Source organism: Dama dama, chromosome 30 (assembly GCF_033118175.1).
Source record: "Dama dama isolate Ldn47 chromosome 30, ASM3311817v1, whole genome shotgun sequence".
Taxonomy (NCBI): Eukaryota; Metazoa; Chordata; class Mammalia; order Artiodactyla; family Cervidae; genus Dama; species Dama dama.
The window spans coordinates 37,721,516-37,744,723 of NC_083710.1; the positions used below are offsets into that span (position 1 = coordinate 37,721,516).

At 45.0% G+C, this 23,208-nt stretch overlaps 1 protein-coding gene across 1 annotated transcript in view; it reads right to left on the reverse strand.

Moving 5' to 3' along the window:
• The window catches only part of TNFRSF19 (TNF receptor superfamily member 19), a 91,914-nt gene that overhangs the window by 42,147 nt on the left and 26,559 nt on the right, over positions 1-23,208 (reverse strand). The window contains exon 4 of the mRNA XM_061133211.1: positions 5,927-6,105. Coding sequence (XP_060989194.1) covers positions 5,927-6,105 — 179 coding nt within the window. The remainder of the gene's footprint in view (positions 1-5,926; positions 6,106-23,208) is intronic.

A 23,208-nucleotide genomic window follows, 5' to 3' on the forward strand; every position in this document is an offset into this window, starting at 1 on the left:
TATTCTTAACCTTTCCAACAATGCTACAGGTTGGTAGCATTACTACATGATATATACATATTTTTACATAATTGACTTATTTATCATATAGATTTTTTTTTTAATGTGGACCATTTTTAGTCTTTGTTGAATTCATTACAATATTGCTTCTGTTTCATGTTTTGGTTTTTTGGCCACAAGGCCTGTGGGATCTTAGTTCCCTGACCAGGGATCAAACCCTGCTCTAGAAGGCAAAGTCTTAACCACTGGGCCACCAGGGAAGTCTCTATTAGATGCTATTTTTATAGGTGAGAAGAATTGATGTCAGAGAAATTAAGTAACTGGCTGGAAGCCACGACCATACTTGGGAACAAGGGCACTGACTTTCCCTGGTCGGTCAAACCGTAGCCTGGAGGACAGACTCTCCACCCCAGGGTTCGGAGGGGCCAAGCCCATGGCCAGGTCCTTATCCCAGTAAGACCATGGCTACAGAAGCTGGGCATGGCAACAGGAATAAAAATGCCCACCTTGTGCCTGATCTGGGCATTTTTCTGGCGGCAATACGCAATTCATTTATTTTCTTTCTTTTTTTTCAATATTTACTTATTTATTTGGGTACACTGTACCTTAGTTGCAGCATGTGGGATCTAGTTCCCTGACCATGGATCAAACCCAGGCTTCCTGCATTGGAAGCACAGAGTCTTTACCACTGGACCACCAGGGACGTCCCTGTTTATTTTCTTTCCGCCTCAATTTTCCTGTCTGTAAAGCACGTGTGAACTATTTGCCTCTTTCACACAAACACAGTCAAGCTGGGTGAGCACTTTGAACACACCCAGGAAGACCTGTGTACAAGTCACTCTGTAATTGTTGCCTGCCTCATACCTTCATGCTGGCTTAGAAAGGATGTAATTTTAAACTAATCATATAAATAAACAATGAAACACTATTCAAATACCTACTCATTTCTAACCTTCCCGCATGGAAGCATTTATTTACAGGAGGAGCAAACATTCTGGAAACTAAAGCTGTGGGCTCAGGTGACAGCAAATTTGGTGGAGCATGAAGAAGCATGTCTGGGAGGGGGCTCGGGGGAGGCTGGATCCTCTCACGGTCTAGCAGCTCACATCTGGGGTCCCCGCCCCAACCCCACAAACAGCAAGTCCTGGGTCTCCAGGCACTGCCCACCTTGGGCAGCAGCCCCTGTGGACTCCTCGTCCCCCTGCCCCCATGCCCGACCCCAGTGAAGAGGGCAGAGGGGCACAGACTTGGTTTTGTCAGGACAGGAACAGAGATAAGACAGGTGTTCAGTTTCTATCCCTGCATTAGATTTGCACAAGGTCAAACCTCGGCATGATGATACGCAACAGGTATCAGCGCCTTCTGAGATTACTTTTTTTTTTTTTAATAACAGATTGGGGACATCCCTGGTGATCCAGTGGTTAAGACTCTGAACCTCCAATGCAGGGGGCATGGGTTCAATCCCTGATCAGGAACAGCTCTCACATGCTGTGTAGCACAGTTAAGAAATAAAAACAGAGTAGATTATTGAGATATAATTCACATACCATGTATTCCATCCCTTTAAAGTAAACAATCTTTAGTATCGACACATTCCGTGTTATATCAGAACTGACTACTTTAGAACATCTTCATCACTCTAGAAAAGAAACTCTGCCTCCTTTGGCAACCACACCCCATTCTTCTCAACCCTCCCCAGCCACTAGCCCTCGACAGCCACTAATTTACTTTCTGTTCTTTAGATCTGCCACATTTGGACATTTCACACAAATGGAATCATACAAAACGGGGTCTTTTGTGATTGTTTTCTTTCACTTTGCATCATGTTTTCTAGGTTCACCCACATTGTCACCTGTATCAGTAATTCATGCCTTTTATTGCTGAATAGCATTCTGTCATTAATTTGTTAATTTCACTCCATTTTGTTGATCCATTGATCAGCTGAAGGACATTTTGGTCATTTCTACTTTTTACTATTACGTATAGTGCTGTGAACAACTGTGTACAAGTTTTTGTGTGGTACGTTCTTAATTCCCCAGGTTACATATACCCAAGGGCAGAAGGGCTGGGTTGCAAGTAAACTCAATGTATAACTTGTTGAGGATCTTCCATACTGTTTTCCAAAGTGGCTGCACCATTTTATATTCCCAATTTCTCCGGTCCTCACCAATACCTGCTATTGTCTGTCTTTTGGCTATAGCCATCCTTGCGGACAAAGGAGGAAGAATACACAGAAGAACTGTACAAAAAAGATCTTCACGACCCAGATAACCATGATGGTGTGATCACTCAACTAGAGCCAGACATCCTGGATGTGAAGTCAAGTGGGCCTTAGAAAGCATCACTAGGAACAAAGCTAGTAGAGGTGATGGAATTCCAATTGAGCTATTTCAAATCCTAAAAGATGATGCTGTGACAGTGCTGCACTCACTATGTCAGCAAATTTGGAAAACTCAGCAGTGGCCGCAGGACTGGAAAAGGTTAGTTTTCATTCCAATGAAATGAAATGGCAAAGGCAATGCCAAAGAATGCTCAAACTATGGCACAATTGCACTCATCTCACATGCTAGTAAAGTAATGTTCAAAATTCTCCAAGCCAGGCTTCAATAGTATGTGAACCATGAACTTCCAGATGTTCAAACTGGATTTAGAAAAGGCAGAGAAACCAGAGGTCAAATTGCCAACATCTGTTGAATCATCAAAAAAGCAAGAGAGTTCCAAAAAAACATCTGTTTCTGCTTTATTGACTATGCCAAAGCCTTTGACTGTGTGGCTCACAATAAACTGTGGAAAATTCTTAAAGGGATAGGAATACCAGACCATCTGACCTGCCTCTTGAGAAACCTGTGTGTAGGTCAGGAAGCAACAGTTAGAACTGGACATGGAGCAACAGACTAGTTCCAAATAGGAAAAGGAGTACGTCAAGGCTGTATATTGTCACCCTGCTTGTTTAACTTATAGGCAGAGTACATCATGAGAAACACTGGGCTGGAGGAAGCACAAGCTGCAATCAAGATTGCCAGGAGAAATATTAATAACCTCAGATATGCAGATGACACCATCCTTATGGCAGAAAGTGAAGAGAAACTAAAGAACCTCTTGATGAAAGTGAAAGAGGAGAGTAAAAAAGTTGGCTTAAAGCTCAACATTCAGAAAACTAAGATCATGGCATCCGGTCCCATCACTTCATGGCAAATAGATGGGGAAACAGTGGAAACAGTGACAGACTTTATTTTTTTGGGCTCCAAAGTCACTGCAGATGGTGACTGCAGCCATGAAATTAAAAGACGCTTGCTCCCTGGAAGGAAAGTTATGACCAACCTAGACAGCATATTAAAAAGCAGAGACATTACTTTGCCAACAAAGGTCCGTCTGGTCAAGGCTATGGTTTTTCCAGTGGTCATGTATGGATGTGAGAGTTGGACTATAAAGAAAGCTGAGCGCCGAAGAATTGATGCTTTTGAACTGTGGTGTTGGAAAAGACTCTTGAGAGTCCCTTGGACAGCAAGGAGATCCAACCAGTCCATCCTAAAGGAGATCAGTCCTGGGTGTTCATTGGAAGGATTGATGCTGAAGCTGAAACACCAATACTTTGGCCACCTGATGCAAAGAACTGACTCATTGGAAAAGACCCTGATGCTGGGAAAGATCGAGGGCAGGAGGAGAAGGGTACAACAGAGGATGAGATGGTTATATGGCATCACCAGCTCAATGGACATGAGTTTGGGTAAACTCTGGGAGTTGGTGATGGACAGGGGGGCCTGGTGTGCTGCGGTTCATGGGCTTGCAAAGAATTGGACACACCGAGTGACTGACCTGAACTGATCCTCATGGACATAAAGTATATGCGGGGGTATTTTTCTGCATTTCCCTGATGACTGATGTTGAGTATCTTTTCATGAGCTCACTCATGAGTATCAACTGTGTATCTTATTTGCAGAAATGTCTATTCATATTCTTTGCCCATAATTTAATTGGGTTACTTGTCTTTTTGTTATTGAGTTGTAAGAGCTCTTTATATATTCTAAATAAGATAGTCCCTTATCACACATATGATTTATGATTTATGAATAGTTCTTCTAATGCTGGGGGATTGTCTTTTCATTTTCTTGACAGTATCCTTTGAAGCACAAAAGATTTTAATTTCGATGAAGTCCAATACAGCTGTTTTCCCTTTGGTCATTGTGCTGTTGGTATAAGACCACTACTTTTTGCATCTGTTTGGGGGGTAAGTTTTTGCCTGAGGACATGACTCATAAGGCTATTTTCTGCTCTTTCTTTGGGCCCAGAGTTTTAGCTGTCCTCTGGCTTCAATAGAAGCCCCAGGACAAGCACCTGGCATCTGTCAAACCCCTGGTCTTGTGGGCACATACTGGTCAAGTGCAGGGAGGGCCCTGCATCTGTTATGACTTGGAGCGTGGATTCTGGCAGCAGAGTCCTGGACATGGCTCCAAGTTGCCCCTTGTACTGTCTGTGCAATTTCACCTGAATAACCTTAATGACAAGGCTGTTTCTTCATTTTTAAAACACTGTGAACATTACAGAAAATAATTCATGTAAAGTGCTTCTCTGTGTTAAATTGTTTCAGTCCTGTCCGACTATTTTGTGACTCTATGGACTGTAGCCCGCTAGGCTCCTCTGTCCATGGGATTCTCCAGGCAAGGTTACTGGAGTGGGTTGTTATTTCCTCCTCCGAGGATGTAGAGTGCTTGGCCACTAAGTAATACATGTCTGCTGCTCCCGTAATGCTGCTGGCCCTGGTCGATTCACTTCTGCCATAAAACCTGGGTTCCAGGCAAGCTCCAGGACTCCTGGTCTCTCCTCTGGCTCTGTTCTGCTTAAACACATCCTCCTGGCAGTCACCTGGTCTCTTCCCTGCCTTACCTCCTGCAGCAAGGCCTCTTCGCTCTCTAACAGACCACCACTCGGCCCCAGTGGGTCCCAGTTTTCATCACCACTCTGGCTTCCAGCTGCCTGTTTTATCTGGCATGTCCAGCCAACGGTTACCTACAAGCACTTCAATCTTTAAAAATCCCTCCTCCTGGGCTTTGTCTCTCCACCTGGCCGAGGTGTGGTCCGCTTTCTGTCCACGGCCTGGGTTCCTTTCCAATGTGCACATTGAAGGTCTCCAGCGTCACACGAGTCCACCCCTGCCACCCCTTCTGCCTCTCCTTCCAGCCCGCTCTGTTGCCTCCTACACCTGCCTTGTCCTCTTGGCCGTTTATGAAATGCACACACGTCCACCCTAGGGCCTGCGTCCTCAGAGACCTCACCTTTTTAGCATCACCCAGCCTGATGACCCACTCTGATCCTGCCACCTGCCTCTCTTCTCTGGCTCTGGGGGGCACTCCCAGCCCCCTGAGCTGCTGAAGGCTTTCTGTTTTCCCCAGGAACCACCACCTTCTACCTTTCTGCACAACTTCTTATTATTTACTATGCAGGTACCTTTCAAACCGTATTAGGATGTAAGCTGCCCACGGGCGGCAGTCTTTGTCTCCCTCCCGAAAGCAACACCTAGCAGCTGCCCCACACACACCGCAGAAGTGACCGGCTGGACGGTGGTGTTTGCGTTTCTCTGATCATATGGAGGATGGCCATCTTCTAGCATCACAGGCCACATGCACTTCCTCTTTTGTAAGCAGCCTTATTCTTTCATCCCTTTGTCCGTCTTTTCTTTTTCATTGACCGGTGGGGACTCTGCAGAATTTTGTGACACCGAGCCTTGGTCACTAGCTTATCTGTTTGATCCTAACTCCCCACCTGTCACCGTCCAGGGCGCGCGGGAGGCCCAGGAAACAGAAAAGCTGTGAACCTCAGCAACCTTGTTGGGGTTGATGTCAGCAGGCATCCGTGTTTGGAAGGGAACCAGAGAGAAAATCCTGCTCAGAATAACGACCTGATCTCCAGGGGAGGACTGGCCACATACCCAGGCAGGCAGTCCCCGCAGATGGCGTCGCCGGTGGCCGAGCAGTTGGCCTTCTGGAAGCGACTCAGCAGGGCGCAGTCCAGGCACGGCTTGCACTTCTGAGAGCCCCAGTCCTCCTTGAACCTGTGCGGCCGGCACTTCACACACTGGGCGTCCTCCCCGTAGCCAAAGCCACATTCCTGTGGGGATGAACAGACAAGAGACGGCTATTCAGACCCCGCAAGCATGAAAAAGGAGGACGACGAGATACGACGGGGAACCGGGCTGGTAATTACCCAGCGTCCGCCTCCCTGCACACAAAGGCCCCTCTTTCAGCGGTTCCCATGTGTCTCCCTGCTAATAATCTCTCTTACGGCCAGAAGTATACTTTGTCATCCACTTTATTTCAGCAGCATGAGCATTTGAATACGAAAGGCTCTCTGCCTCCTGCTGCTGAATTATCGCTGGCTTAGGGCGGAATCAGGCACTTTATTGTCTAACTTGGCCAGTCATCTGAGTCCTCAGAAACTGGAGTCAGGGAAACAGGCAGACACATACACACTTATCAAGGCATAAAATAAGTGCTTTGATAAGTATTAGAAGGCAAGGACAGCTGCATATGAAATGTCAGAGGCTTACAAGCCTATAAACCTATCCAGTGAACTGCCTTGAAATATTTAGCTGTTTATTATCATCATTTAAACACCGAGTCTGACTTTTTTGCAACCCCATAGACTAATAACCCACCAGGCTCCTCTGTCCATGCGATTCTCTAGGCAAGAATACTGGAGTGGGTTGCCATTTCCTTCTCCAGGGGATCTTCCTGACCCAGGGATCAAGCCTGCATCTCCTGCGTCTCCTATATGGGCAGGGAGGTTCTTTACCACTGTGCCACCTGGGAAGCCCTGGCTGTTTATTGCTGTCTGATAGAAGATACTTATATGACGCCTAAAAGAACACTAAATTCTTGTCTGGATCAAGCCCTGTGACACTAAAGTCTCAGGACTTTCCAGATTTGGGCATCAGAACCCGGCGCTGCTTTTCAGGGATGGGCCTCACAGATGACTCTTTGACCTGCGTGCGATCATCTCCACAAGTTCAAGCACTAAATCAATCACAGCGGATCATGATGCAGTTATAATGCAACCACAAGAAGAGTGCTATAGACAGGTGTTCGTGAGAGTTTAAAAAATAAGTCATAATACAGAATGAGAAGTATGACCCCATTTCTTACAAAAACACTAATATTAAGTACTCAGATTTATTGGGGGTTCCCTTTATGTCAGGCTCTCATTAGTTAATACTCCCCCCAGTAAGGAAAGCCCTACTCATGCTCCCACCTCAAGGATGGGAGTGGGGGGTTTCCCAGGAGGAGGCACCTTAACTAAAGAGACATGGTTGATGTCAGAACCAGGATGTTCCCAGAACAGTCTTTAAATTAACTAATTAATTGATTCTATAGTGCTTTACAATTTTTGAAAGTGTCACACACATAATTTTATATAATCCCATAATAATCCTTTTTTTGAAAGTTCTCTATCCCTATATTGCCCCCCTCTTCTCTCTCCACTGGTAACACTAGTTTATTCAGTTTTATCTGTGAGTCTATTTCTTTTCTGTTTAACTCACTAGTTTGTTGTATTTTTCAGATTCCACATATTAGTGATATCTTACAGCATCCTGTCTCTCTGACTTAACTTCACTTAACATAGTGCCCACCAAGTCCATCCACCTTGCAGCAAACGGTAAAATTTCATTCTTTTTCGTGGCTTAGTAGTATTCCATTCCACACACACACACACAACATCTTTTTTATCCATCCCTCTGTTGATGGACACTTAGGTTGCTTCCATACCTTTGCTATTTTAAGTAGTACTGCTATGAACACTGAAGTGCATATATCTTTTTGAATTAGTGTTTTTGTTTTTTTCATATATATACCCTGGAGCAGAACTGCTGGGACATAAGGTACAAGACCTACACCATTTAATTCCAGAGCCAGACTTCCTATTATTATACTGTGGGCCTTTCTGGCAGCTTATCTGACATGTACACAGAAGGATGTCTGAAGAGTTACATACCATAGTTAAACCAACTATGTGATGGTTTCTATAGAACACTGGCCATTGAAAAGAAAATCAGGCAGCAGCTCATAAGCTGCACACACAGCCTCACACCAAGGGTGTGCCAGGGGCCCACACGGCCCTACACAAGGGTGTGCCAGAGGCCCACACGGCCCCACACGAGCGTGTGCCAGGGGCCCACAGGGCCCCACATGGGCGTGTGCCAGGGGCCCACAGGGCCCCACACGGGCGTGTGCCAGGGGCCCACACGGCCCTACACAAGGGTGTGCCAGAGGCCCACAGGGCCCCACACGAGCGTGTGCCAGGGGCCCACAGGGCCCCACACGGGCGTGTGCCAGGGGCCCACAGGGCCCCACACGGGCGTGTGCCAGGGGCCCACAGGGCCCCACACGGGCGTGTGCCAGGGGCCCACAGGGCCCCACACGGGCGTGTGCCAGGGGCCCACAGGGCCCCACACGGGCGTGTGCCAGGGGCCCACAGGGCCCCACACGGGCGTGTGCCAGGGGCCCACACGGCCCCACACGGGCGTGTGCCAGGGGCCCACAGGGCCCCACACGGGCGTGTGCCAGGGGCCCACACGGCCCCACACGAACGTGTGCCAGGGGCCCACAGGCAGCCAGAGGGCTCCCCTCACAGCCTCAGCTCCCTCTTCTGGGAACCGTGGAAGCCAGAATACAGGTCCAGGGAGGTCAAAAATCCTCGTTTCTCCATAACATTTACTCATTTAACTTCTCCATCCATACTTGTATACAAAGACAACTAATTAAAAATTAAAATCAACAGGCACACATACAAGAATATACAAATGAACTTAATTACAAAACAGAAATAGACTCACAGACATAGAGAACAAACTTACGGTTACGAAAGCGGGAGGTGGAGGAGAGGGACAACTTTGAAGGTTGGGGTTAACCGATACGCACTACTGTATATAAATAGATAAACAGCAGGTCCTACGATATAGCACAGGGAGATATACACAATATCTTATAATAATCTATAATGGGGAAAGAATCTGAAAAAGAATAGGTATTATATATGTATGCCTGAATCTCTTTGCTGTATACCCAAAACTAACACGTTGTAAATCAACTACACTTCAATTAAAAAACAAAAACCAATACAAAGAATAGTATTGCCTGTACTCAGTAAAGAACTCAATAAAGGGTACTGGCAATAAGGCTTCAACCCACTAATGAACTCATGCACATTTGGGAGGAGGGGCCCCTTCGCCCCCCTTTCAGCCCCTCTGTCCGTCTTTCAGATGTGTCTTGAACAAGTGCAGCAAAGAGCTGTGGAGAAAAACAAAGCAGAAGGTCAGCCCCTCCTCAACCCTGAGGGCTCCAGCCAGACAAAGCTCTGACCCGAAGGCAGGCGGGGACAGGAGAGGGGTGGAACCGGGGTCTCCTGCATTGAGGCAGATTCTTTACCATCTGAGCCACCAGGGAAGCCCCAATTCACAAATTAGAATCTCTTTAAAACTGTTAACCGATTCTTTTTTTTTGTGGGGGTGGAATGATGAGGTGTTTTCAGTTCTCATAACTCCGTAATGATTTGATTTTCATGCAGAAAGCAGCTGTAGCAATCAGGAAAACACCACAGACACATATCTAGAGAGAGTTCTTGGGATGTGTGCTTGGTCTCAGTGGGGTGGGGGGGGAGCCCCTGCTATTTGCGGGGCTGGGCCTCTCAGTGTGATCTGCGTTGGGACCATGTTAGCTGCAGAGAGAGCCAGGCATCCCAAGGTTTTCATTTGGCACAGAAGGGCACCTCCCACCTCGTGCCCCCAGCATCAGGGATCAAAGCATGTGACATTCAGCGTGGGGCCTCAAGCTCAGCATCCCCATCAAAGGTCGCTGCGGCCACACCTGCAAAATCACTCTTGGATGCAGGCAGCTTGGATGGCACGGGTCTCATATACAGGTTAACACACAACAGAGAGGGGAAGGAACAGTGGGCAGAGGAAGACAAGCAAACAAAGGGAAAGAGGCAGGGGTCCGTGAACTGGCAGCACACCTCCAAAACGCTGCTCTCCCGGCCAGGCTGACGCAGCAGAATGGGGGTATTCTCCCACACTGGAGACAGACACACATGGGCCACTTGCCAACCAAGTTACTCTGGGAACTCTCTGACCCTCAGCTGCTTCATCTGTGAGAGGGGATAATCACCCAGCCCTACGGGGTTATTCTGAGAAATAAACTGGAAAACATATAAAGCCTCTAAACTAGAAATCAAGCACTAGCATCCGGCCAAAGAAGGGATACCAATGGCTTTTATTATTCTGGATGCTCTACATCCCACGTTTTCCTGATTCCAGTATAATAAAGTCTCGCTGGGGAACAAAGTGATCTGCAGACCCCAGTTTTTTAGGTGACTTCAAACATCACTTTGAAGTACTTTAGCCACTTGATGCAAAGAGCTGACTCACTGGAAAAGACCCTGATGCTAGGAAAGATTGAGGGCAAAAGGAGAAGAGGGCAACAGAGGATGAGATGGTTGGATGGCATCACCGATTCAATGGGCATGAGTTTGAGCAAACTCCAGGAGATGGTGAAGGACAGGGAAGCCTGGCAAGCTATGGTCCATGGGGTCGCAGAGTCAGACACAACTGAGAGGCCGAACAATAACAACAAAAGCGTCACTTTTCATCTAAAACATTTTTACTGAATAAAAATCTGTCTAAAATGAGTCTCAACTACTTGCTTTTGAAAATGGGTACACAAAATAGAATTTCACCTTTCCCGGCTGAATCTACTGCTGCACTGTGCTGTCGTACAAAGAACCAGGCAGCCCTGGGGCTGCAGGTGCTGCTGCTGGGTTAACACCCTTGCCGGCCGGTCAGCTGTTCTCCCTCCCTCCTGCCGGGCATCACTGTCTACAGCCACTCACTTCCTCTCCCCATTCCCGAGAAACTGGATAAACGATCTGACTTGAAAGAATATACACGGGGATGTTGACAGTCCCATCTCTCTTGAGAAAGAACATGTACTTTAGTGTCAGAGAAATCTTTGTGCTTCTTTTTGATTCTTGGCTGTATTCTGGAGTTCATATCCTACATGAGGACTGTTTTGGCCAAAGACTTTTTGCCATATTATCGCTGTGTGTCATTTACATGGCATTAGATTTTGTAGAAAGAGAATTTCATGATTTTTTTTTTTTTTTGGCTCATTCTACACTGGACCAAATCACACATAGAAAGAAAAAAGTGGGGCTCCAACTGTATCATAGGTTTCCTTAATAACTGGATACTGGCTCACTACTTCTGCCTGGAGTTTACATGTTTTATCCCCTGGAGATGGGAAAGGCAACCCACTCCAGTATTCTGGCCTGGAGAATTCCATGGACTATATAGTCCATGGGGTCGGAAAGAGTCAGACACGACTGAGCGACCTGTGCTTTCAGTCAGAAACAGACTCACAGACATAGAGAATGGCTGCCAAGATGGAGGGGCGTAGGGGAGGGTTGGGCTGGGAGTTTGGGGTTAGTAGATGCAAACTGTTATATACAGGATGATAAACAACAAGGTCCTACTGTACAGCTCAGGGATCTATATCCAGTATCCTGTGATAAACCATAGTAGGAAGGAATATGAAAAATAATGTATATATCTCATATAACTGAATCACTTTGCTACACAGCAGAAATTACCACAACATTGTAAATCAACAATACTTCAATACAATTTTTAAAAGTATATACTTTCTCTAAAGTATCTGCCATTTTTAAAACAATACTATTCTAATACTATTTTTAAACTTTTAAAAATAACATCACAGCTTGCAGTTCATGCCAGCTTAAGTGTATGAAGTGACCATTTCATGCGTTGAATTAACTAGACATCTTGAATTAACTAGAAATTCAGAGCAATTATTTCCAAAGAATTATTGTACAGCGTCCAAGGCAGCAACCACTTTTAGAGCTGATTTGTCGTATTTCTAAAGCACTGTAAACATACAGATGCCATAATTATTTGAAATCCAGGCTATAAAGTAAACAGCACATAAATATTAAATTATATCCCAATATAAATGTCTACTTTGATGTTTTTATTTCATTCAGTAAAACAAAGTGGTTAAAATGCCTTGAAATCATCCCTCTTAAGTTCAATAAACAACCCACCCTTCATTTGTAACTTCCTACCCCCCACCCCCAGACAAACACTACAGCCAGGTTTGGGAAAACCTCACAGACATATCCTTCTTGTGTGTGTGCATGTGTGTACAACTTGAGTGCATCTGCCTGTCTCAGGGCATGGTGGGAGTGTTCAGGATACAGGTCTCACCACTGCATCCCAAGGGCAACCTCTGCACGGGGTGAAATGCACTGGTGAGGACCACGTGATACACTTGGGCATCTAACCAAAATAGCATCTGATCTTTCGGGTTTTCCCGCATGACTCTGGGGTAGTAGGGGGTGATTTCTCTGGTAGAGTGCTTTCTTTGAGTACAGAAGCAAGAAGTATGGATGGATCTCTGGAGAGGAGGCAGGGAGCAGGCTGCCCGCGGGGGATCTGTTTCATCTTACCTTTGACAGACCCTCCACTTGACCAAACCGGACAAGCTTTCCTGAGCCAGTTGCTCAACTATGCCCTGTTCTTAGGTCTGGTCTTGAAGAGCCCAGTTGTCTCCCATTGTCCACACATGCTTATTCTCCGTATCTGACCAGCTCTCCTCACCCTCCCCCCACCCTCCCCACCCACTGGTGATGTCTGATCGTCTGCCCACCTTCAGCAGGAATCCCCCCGTCTGTTTAGCCGGGATGCCCCTTCCCCTAATGCTTCCTCTTTGGGAGTTCCCCCCTGATGCCCATCCTGCTCCTGGGCACTCGCCCCCCATGTGTCCACCTGGATTTGAAATTGAACCCAGTTGTAGGCCAAAGTCTCTGCTGCAAAAGCTCCTGAAGAGAAGTTCTTCTTACTGCTTTAACCTCTGTCCCCATGTCCCAGGTGGCCCTGAGCTCTCCCTCTGACCCTTTTATTAGAAGAAGTGTGTGTGTGTGTGTGTGTGTGTGTGTGTCTGGAATGGTGTGGTGTGAGAGAGAAGAGTGAGTCAGTCACCAGCCCGGGCTCTAGAATTAGTGACATGTTTTAGCTCAGTTGGTAAAGAATCCGCCTGCAATAAAGGAGACCCCGGTTCGGTTCCTGGGTCGGGAAGATCCGCTGGAGACTGGATAGGCTACTCACTCCAGTATTCTTGGGCTTCCCTTGTGGCTCAGCTGGTAAAGAGTCTGCCCACAATGCAGGAGACCTGGGTTCGATCCCTGGGTCAGGAAGATCCCCTGAAAATGGGAAAGGCTACCCACTCCAGTGTTCTGGCCTGGAGAATTCCATGGACTGTATAGTCCAGGGGGTCACAAACAGTCGGACACAACTGAGTGACTTTCCCTTCACTTTCACTTTTGTTTATGGAGGACCATCTCTCATTAATATCCATGCATGGAGAAATGCATGGAGGCTTCAAGACAACACCATGGCCTTTATTTTTTAACTTATGACCTGCCGGAGACATGGGTTCAATTCCTGAGTTGGGCAGACCCCCTGGAGAAGGGAATGGCAACCCACTCCAGTATTCTTGCCTGGAGAATCCCATGGGCAGAGGAGCCCAGTGGACTACAGTGCTCCTCAGCTATGAATTCCCATTTCTCCAGGATGTATTCAGAGACACCGCCTCCCCTTGTAAAATCCCACCACAGCACACCCTACACCTGCTGCAAAGGTTCTGAGTCATCCCTGTTCCACCATCCTTGACAAGAGACAGTGAGTAACTTTTCTTTAGCAGTAGTTAAGCCAGTGTGTAATAAAGAACTGCCTGCTGTTTAAGACGGATGAACAAACATTGTGCATTTTCCTAAAGTGTATTATTACTACCACTACTCCTACTGGTGCTATTATTTAACTTCAGGGAGCAAGCCTGTAAAGGCCATGGCAATATTTCCTGGTCAGCAAGGCCAAGCCTTCCTCCTGGGAGGGCGGGGATGCGCAGAGCGGCTGCCTCATCTTGGTTCCGAGGCAGCAGGAGGCTGGACCGAGCCGGCGGCCGTGGCTCTGTCACTCTGCCCAATATTTTAAAGCCACAATTGGTGGCTTTCCAGTAGCAAAATGACTCAAAGTAAACAGTCCTCAGATCCCCTTCTCTCCTCCCTCCCTCTGCAAACCCAGAACCGAACAAAAACACAAGTGGATCCCACCTATATGCTGGGGGAGCAGGCCCGCACTCCCAACAGGGGAGATCCTCCCAGACCACGAAATGTCCCGGAGACACACTCTGGGCGCTTGAGTCGAAAGCACTATTTATTTGTGCGGCCAGTGACTATTAACTTGGGTTCTTTGAACTTTAAAAGCTCAACTTGGACAGAGAAGAAGCTATTTATAGAGAAAATCTAGGGCACAGAAATGGGAATGACAAATTAGATTCATGTGGCCGGTGTTCAGAAATCAGCTTTTTCATTTCCTTTAATAAAACAACACCAAAGACACATCCCCCCCTCCCCAAACTTTTGGTTTGTGAAAACCCGCAGTTGAATTTTTCTAAAGAAAAATGACAAGCTAGAGCTTGTTAATATCTGCCAAACATCACTGGGCTCGATTAGGTATAATTAAACACAAATAAAGTGAGCAACGGTGTAATTAAATTGCAGAAATGAATCGTTTTATACTTGAAAATTACACTAAATTTTGTGTAACTTTGTTCATAAGGATGAAAACAATCTTCCAAAGAGGGAGACGTCTTTAAAAATAGGAAGCCCCACATAGACTCGCATAAACTCTTGTTGTTTACAAGAGTTGATTTTTTCACATTAACTAAAATCATCCCAATAATTGCTTAGCAAAGCTTACTTTGAAAACCATGCCAGAGACTTGAAGTCTGTTTCCAGAGGCTCATGCAAAAACTAGTTTCCTGATTTACTGCTGAGAGGCGACCGTGTTAAAAGCTCACTGTTGGCATCAATACTCGGTGCGGGGGAAGGGCTGGGCAAACGCGAGATGGTGAGAATCCAAGTCTAACATGGTCACTTCGGGAAAACAAAAATATCATCTCCCACACATCCCAATGCTGTTTGCTCTCATGAGCCCCCGGGACGCCACCTGACACTCACGCACACGGTCCTGGTCATAACACCGGCGGCGCTGCTCACAGAGCCACAGAAACCACACGTGGTATTTTTTGCCTCAGAAATAGGAAAAAGACATTATTCATTATCTTTATCATAGACTCTCAAAAACTAAAACCTAAACCATGCAGTGGGGGAGAGAGTAAATATGGCTCAAGGGAATAAAACCCTCAAAACAGACTCCGAATGGCTCCATGACTTACCACATTATTTTCCAAAAGATTCAGGAAAACTACTTCCTAAGCTGAGTTACTAAAAAGTCTTTCTTTTCTTTTAAAGATTTCTCTTTTGTTCCCCATTTAAATTTCTCCTCAATTGAGCTTTTAATTTTAAATAATGAAGAGTTTGAGCCAACATTTGCATGGATCATATATTGCTGATCAAATGTGCTGTGTTGTGCTTCGTCACTAAATCCTGTCTGACTCTTTGCAACCCCATGGACTGTAGCCCCCCAGGCTCCTTTGTCCATGGGATTCTCCAGGCAAGCGTACTGGAGTGGGCTGCCATACCCTCCTCCAGGGAATCTTCCCAACCCAGGGATTGAACCCAGGTCTCCCACACTGCAAGCGGATTCTTTACCCTCTGAGCCTCCAGGGAAGCTGATCAAATACATTTGTCTAATTAAAATAATTAAATTTTGCATACAGGTTAATTATGTATCAGTACACATTATGTAGAATATTGACTACATATACTATAAATGTAATATACATGGTATACGTATTTATATTATCAATGAGCCGTGCTGTGCTGTGCTAAGTCTGACTCCTTTGTGACCTCAGGGACTGTAGCCCGCCAGGCTTCTCCGTCCTTAGGATTCTCCAGGCAAGAATGCTGGAGTGGGTTACCATTTCCTTCCCCAGGGGATCTTCCTGACCCAGGGATTGAACCTGGGTCTCCTGCATTGGCAGGCAGATTCTTTACCACTAGCACCACCTGGGAAGTCTCTTAAACATGAGTTACGTAATATCAATTATGTAATGCTAATATAATACACATTTACACATACAAATACATATGTGTACTTATGTGTTTGTTCACCTTAACATATCAGAGATTACAGTGACCCATTGATAATAACGACTGTCACGGTTCCATTAATGCTACATGAGCACTGAAATGTATTAATTTGTTGTTACAACCATGAAAAGACTAGTACTGGCTTGGCCAAAAATCTCGTTTTGGAAAAGCCAGAACCAACTTTTTGGCCAACCCAATACTATATCATTGTAAGTAACAAAATGAATATGAAATTTTCTTTAAAAAGGGCCTAAATGAGAGAGCTGGTGCTTGGGGCTCTCGGGCGGGGTGGGAGCGAGGCGGTTAACCTGGGAACCAAACGGGCTGCTGAGATGTCCCTCGGCACAGAAAGCCCGGCCAGGTGCGCTGTGCCGGGGCGGCAACGGGCAGAGGGTGACCCCAAGTGGCCCCAACACCCTCCCCACGCCGTCACTCACGAACAGCGGTGGTGGACACGCCGGCTAATCTCTGCGTCTCTGGTTCCCCATCTGTGAACAGCAGCAACTAGACTCCCCTCTTCAGACCTACGTGAGCATTTCTGATGGCACACACGGAGATCACACAGAAGCCGGCTCGTGACATCAGCCACCACTGTCCATTCTCGTTGCATGATCCGTATGACAGAGTCACAGGGACAGACATTTTGAGAGAGAGGCTTTATTTTTTATAAGACACACCCTGCAGATGCACATAACAGAAAGCATACACACGAAGTCTCAAAACAAGTACTCGTTTAAAAAGTGGCCAAAGATGGAAAGAGTGTCCATCTCAATGAGCCACAAGGATCTTATGGAACCTGGGGCTGCGGGGTAGACGCCTTACGCTCTCATGACTGGGAGGAAGTGAAAAGCGGTCGGAACCACGACCAACTCAGCTGAGCGGACAGCATAGCACCCCCGGTGAGCGCTCCCCACGGCTGGCAACAAGCCCCACTGCGCGTCCTAAGGGTAGAGACCCAACCACGGGGGAGGAAGCCAGACACCTTGCGAAAAGGCAGGGCTGAAAGCTTTCCAAAGAAAATAATAATTAGGAGTAATAAAACCACAGATGGAAATTTTAAGTATACCTGCTCACCAAAAGAATTTCCAAGCTTAAGTTTTAAGATACAGATACATGTTTGCAATTCAAAGAACTGCATGACCCAGACTTTGTTATTTTAGAGAGACATGATAGTAGAAAATAGAACTTTTAAATTACCTTTGGTACAACAAAATACATTACATAGTAATGTTAGAAGAAAGATTATTTGAAAGCTCTGTTTGGTGAAAATGCTCCTTTTAAAATTCTTAACATGAAGAAAACTTTGATTGTGGGTATGGATCATTTGATCCAGCTTTTCTACTTTTTCATAACTAATCTGAAAGTATTTATTGTGCTTTCAAAATATCAAACACCACAGGTAACCAAACTGGTAAGCTTCAGTTAAAAAAGCAAAGATGCTTGTACTCATCTGCTTCCCTCCAAATGAACAGATTCCCCCTCCAAATGATGTATTTAATATTCCAAGCAGAAAGCAATTATTTATAAATGTTGATATCTAACAAATCAACAAAAACTTAGTGAGAAAAAAGTTTTACCTCACTTTGAAGAACTTGGAAGTGAGTCAGTAACCAATTGAACATACTTGTTGATTTAACTGATTTATCTGATTTTAATATACCCAGAACTTTTCTTTCCTCTGAAAGATGTATGTTTTTGCTAAAAATTTAATAAAATCAGCCTGGAAGGAGAAAAATGCAAATTCACGGGTAGGCAGTTTGGAGATTTCTAGTTCCAAAGTAATGGCTTATATTAAAAACAAACAAACAAAAAACCCTCATATCCCTTGCCTTGATTAATTAACGGGGAAATAAAAATATTTTTTCACTTCCACTGGTATGTTTGAATCCTTTGCCTTTCTTATATTTTACAGTTTAGAGTCTGAGCAAGGCTCACTTGCTAATTTTATTTACTAAGAGCTAAAACCAAACTAAAAGACTTGGCGAACATTATTAGTAACACACCGATCACACATTCATTAACTTTTATACTACTAGATTTAACTGTTACCTTTCTTTCCAAGTGGCTCAGACAGTAAAGAATCTGCCTGCAATGTGGGAGACCTGGGTTCAATCCTGGGTTGGCAAGATACCCTGGAGGAGGGCATGGCAATACACTAGTATTCTTGCCTGGAGAATCCCATGGACAGAGGAGCCTGGCGGGCTGCAGTCCACGGGGTCACAAAGAGTCAGACAGGACTGAGCGCCTAAGCACTGTGTTCACTGTGTACTAGCACTTACTTTCCAAAACTTATTTGAGGTTGACCGATCTGTTCACTCCTCTAGCAGAGACACACCAAGTGTTTGTTAAATGGAGCTGGGCAGTCTGTGTAGACCGCGAGGGTGAAAGCTGACCGGCTGCCTGCCTGCAGGGGGCACATATCAGGGCATGCAGAAACACCCTCAGCATATGTAAAATTCTGCTTCCGAGTGGGTCTTCAGTTCAGTTCACTTCAGTTGCTCAGTTGTATCCAACTCTTTGCGACCCCATGGGCTGCAGCACACCAGGCTTCCCTGTCCATCACCAATTTCCACAGCTTACTCAAACTCATGTCCATTGAGTTGGTGATGCCATTCAACCATCTCATCCTCTGTCGTCCCCTTCTCCTCCCACCTTCGATCTTTCCTAGCATCAGGGTCTTTTCCAATGAGTCAGTCTTCACATCAGGTGGCCAAAGTACTGGAGTTTCAGCTTCAGCATCAGTCCTTCCAGTGAATATTCAGGACTGATATCCTTTAGGATGGACTGGTTGGATCTCCTTGCAGTTCAAGGGACTCTCAAGAGTATTCTCCATCACCACAGTTCAAAAGCATCAATTCTTTGGTGCTCAGCTTTCTTTATAGTCCAACTCTCACATCCATACATGACTACTGGAAAAACCATAGCTTTGACTAGAGGGGCCTTTGTTGGCAAAGTAATATCTCTGCTTTTTAATATGCTGTCTAGGTTGGTTATAACTTTCCTTCCAAGGAGCAAGCGTCTTCTAATTTCATGGCTGCAGTCACCACCTGAACTGATTTTGAAGCTCCCCAAAATAAAGTCTCTCACTGTTTCCACTGTTTCCCCATCTATTTGCCATGAAGTGATGGGACCAGATGCCATGATTTTAGTTTCCTGAATGTTGAGCTTTAAGCCAACTTTTTCACTCTCCTCTTTCACTTTCATCAAGAGGCTCTTTAGTTCTTCTTCCTTTTCTGCCATAAGGGTTGTGTCATCTGCATGTCTGAGGTTACTGACATTTCTCCAGGCAATCTTGATTCCAGCTTGTGCTTCATCCAGAGCAGCGTTTCCATGATGTACTCTGCATATAAGTTAAACAAGCAGGGTGACAATATACAGCCTTGACGTACTCCTTGCCCAATTTGGAACCAGTCTGTTGTTCCATGTTCAGTTCTCACTGTTGCTTCTTGACCTGCATACAGATTTCTCAGGAGGCAGGTCAAGTGTTCTGGTATTCCCATCACTTGAAGAATTTCCCACAGTTTGTTGTGGTCCACACAGTCAGAGGCTTTGCCATAGTCAATAAAGCAGAAGTAGATGTTTTTCTGGGACTTGCTTTTTTGATGATCCCATGGATGTTGTCAATTTGACCTGTGGTTCCTCTGCCTTTTCTAAATCCAGCTTGAACATCTGGAAGTTCATGGTTCATATACTGTTGAAGCCTGGCTTGGAGAATTTTGAGCATTCCTTTGCTAGTGTGTGAGATGAGTGCAACTGTGTAGTAGTTTGAGCATTCTTTGGCATTGCCTTTCTTTGGGATTGGAATGAAAACTGACCTTTTCCAGTCCTGTGGCCACTGCTGAGTTTTCCAAATTTGCTGGCATATTGAGTGCAGCACTGTCACAGCATCATCTTTTAGGATTTGAAATAGTTCAACTGGAATTCCATCACCTCCACTAGCTTTGTTCATACTGATGCTTCCTAAGGCCCACATGACTTCGCATTCCAGGATGTCTGGCTCTAGGCGAGTGATCACACCATCGTGGCTTTCTGGGTCATGAAGATCCTTTTTGTATAGTTCTTCTGTGTATTCTTGCCACCTCTTAATATCTTCTGCTTCTGTTAGGTCCATATTATTGTGCCCATCTTTGCATCAAATATTCCCTTGGTATCTCTAATTTTCTTGATGAGATCTCTAGTCTTTCCCATTCTATTGTTTTCCTCTATTTCTTTGCACTGATGACTGAGGAAGGCTTTCTTATCTCTCCTTGCTATTCTTCGGAACTCTGCATCCAAATGGGTATATCTTTCCTTTTCTCCTTTGCCTTTAGCTTCTCTTCTTTTCTCAGCTATTTACAAGGCCTCCTCAGACAACCATTTTGTCTTTTCCATTTCTTTTTCTTGGGGATGGTCTAGATCCCCTGTACAATGTCATGAACTTCTGTCCATAGTTCTTCAGGCACTCTGTTTATCAGATCTAATCCCATGAATCTATTTCTCACTTCCACTATATAATCATAAGGGATTTGATTTAGGTCATACCTAAATGGTCTGGTGGTTTTCCCTACTTTCTTCAATTTAAGTCTGAATTTAGCAATAAGGAGTTCATGATCTTAGCCATAGTCAGCTCCCAGTCTTGTTTTTGCTGACTATATAGAGCTTCTCCATATTTGGCTGCAAAGAATATAATCAATCTGATTATGGTATTGACCATCTGGTGATGTCCATGTGTAGAGTCTTCTCTTGTGTTGTTGGAAGAGGGTGTTTGCTATGACCAGTGCATTCATTCTCTTGACCTGCTTCGTTTTGTACTCCAAGGCCAAATTTGCCTGTTACTCCAGGTATCTCTTGACGTCCTAGTTTTGCATTCCAGTCCCCTATAATGAAAAGGACATCTTTTTTGTGTGTTATTTCTAGAAGGTCTTGTAGGTCTTCATAGAACTGTTCAACTTCAACTTCTTCAGCATTACTGGTTGGGGCATAAACTTGGATAACTGTGATACTGAATGGTTTGCCTTGGAAATGAACAGAGATCATTCTGTCGTTTTTGAGATTGCATCCAAGTACTGCATTTCGGACTCTTTTGTTGACTATGATGGCTACTCCGTTTCTTCTAAGGGATTCTTGCCTATAGTAGTAGAGTGGGTCTCCAAGATCTAATATTTCAGGGTCATTATTACCTTTACTTTTACTCTTTTTCCCTCAATTTGTCCTGGACATTTTTAAAATGAGGAAATGGATCATAAATACTAATAAAAAGAGTATGCATAGGAGAGTTATTCATTGCTTCCTTTTTTTTGCTGTTAATGAAATAAAGTTGGACAGCTATTGCAACAATCAGGGAAAATTACTCCCTAATGAAAAATTCTTCTTCTGGCTATCCATGGGAAATTATGAAATATGGAAACTACTATCAGTTAACCTCAGAAGATGAGTTTTTTAAAAAAATATTGGAGCTGATAGAAACTTCATCTTCATTCTCTAGATAAATGATGAAGGTTAGTGAATGGTTTCTTAGAAATGACTTAACTCATCTCTTCAAATCTGTGAGTTCTCATTCAGATTTAAGTGAGATTTGGAAAAAGAAAAACTCTGAGGGGTAGAAACACTGCTATTTTCCTCCCAGGCATGATCTCATTCTTAACTTTGTCGATAGATCCCAGATATGCAGTCTGCCATTATAAAGGACCTTTTTACAACAGACAGGGATTAAAAAAACATCAGTCAGGGTGCTCCAGTTAACTTGACTCAGCAGAGTTCAAAACTCAGCCAGTTTCTGCCCAGACGGACGGCCCAGGAGACTGAACGCCATCGCATATTAAACACAACATCCAGATAGGCCATCCACCAGGAATTACTTGTGGAATGCATAATTCTTTGTTTCCCGATGTTTGCAGATCATCGATCAAAAATCTATGAATGACAAGACTCAACTTCAGAGAACAGTAGACTGTAGGGGAAAGGACTTCTCTTTGAAAAGTCACTTAAAGAGACATTTTTTGTTCTTTTCTCACAGGAAGATCTTGGTTCATTATTTAGAACAAAACGATACATCAATTGTGCACAACTGCTAACATCTTTGAAAGGTCAGTCAATAAAGCAAATGGGTGCACAGCTTCCAAGGTTCTCAGGACAGAGAAGGGCCCCAGAACACCCAAGATGCTGCGTCCACCCTCTTAGAACACGGCTGCCTCACAAGCAGCCCTGAAGATGAGTCTATTTAAGCTGTTCCTGAAAGGAGCTTATACTCAGCATGCTGCTGCCGCTAAGTCTCTTCAGTCATGTCCGACTCTGTGTGACCCCCTGGACTGTAGCACACCAGGCTCCTCTGTCCCCGGGATTCTCCAGGCACGAACACTGGAGTGTGTTGCCATGCCCTCCTCCAGGGGATCTTCCCGACCCAGGGATCGAACCTGCATCTTTTAGGTCTTTAGCATTGACAGGTGGGTTCTTTACCACTAGCACCACCTGGGAAGTCCATACTCAGCATCGGAAAAATAATCATCACACTGGCATTGTCGAAAGAGTGTTCAAAATTCTGGCTTGGAAAACAACTGCTCCCTTGGAGCCTGGTTACTTAAGACACTGCTGTACTCTGTTCCTTGACTAGCAATGGTAACCTTCATCTTAAGAAAAAGAAGCCCCAGTAAATAGGAGCATTAACATATTCTGCTATCAATGCTTTATTTTTAAATCATTAGTAGAATGTTGATTCTTTTTAATTAATGCAAATAAACCTTAATGATTCTTTTTTTTTCTCAAGGAGATTGTTTCAGGGCTTCCCTGGTGGCTCAGTGGCAAAGAATTCGCCTGCCAATGCAGGAAGCAAGGATTTGATCCCTGATCCAGGAAGATCCAACGTGGTACAGAGCAACAAAGCCACAACTATTGAGCCCACGTTCTAGATCCCGGGAGCCACAACTACTGAGCCCACGTGCCATGACTACTGAAGCCTGTACGCCTACAGTCCGTGCTCTTCAATAAGAAAAGCCATCGCAGTTGAAAGCCCACACTCTCTGACTAGAGAGTAGCCCCTACTCTCCGCACCTAGAGAAAAGCCCATGCAGGAACAAAGACTCAGCACACACAAAAATCAATAAATAAAATTAT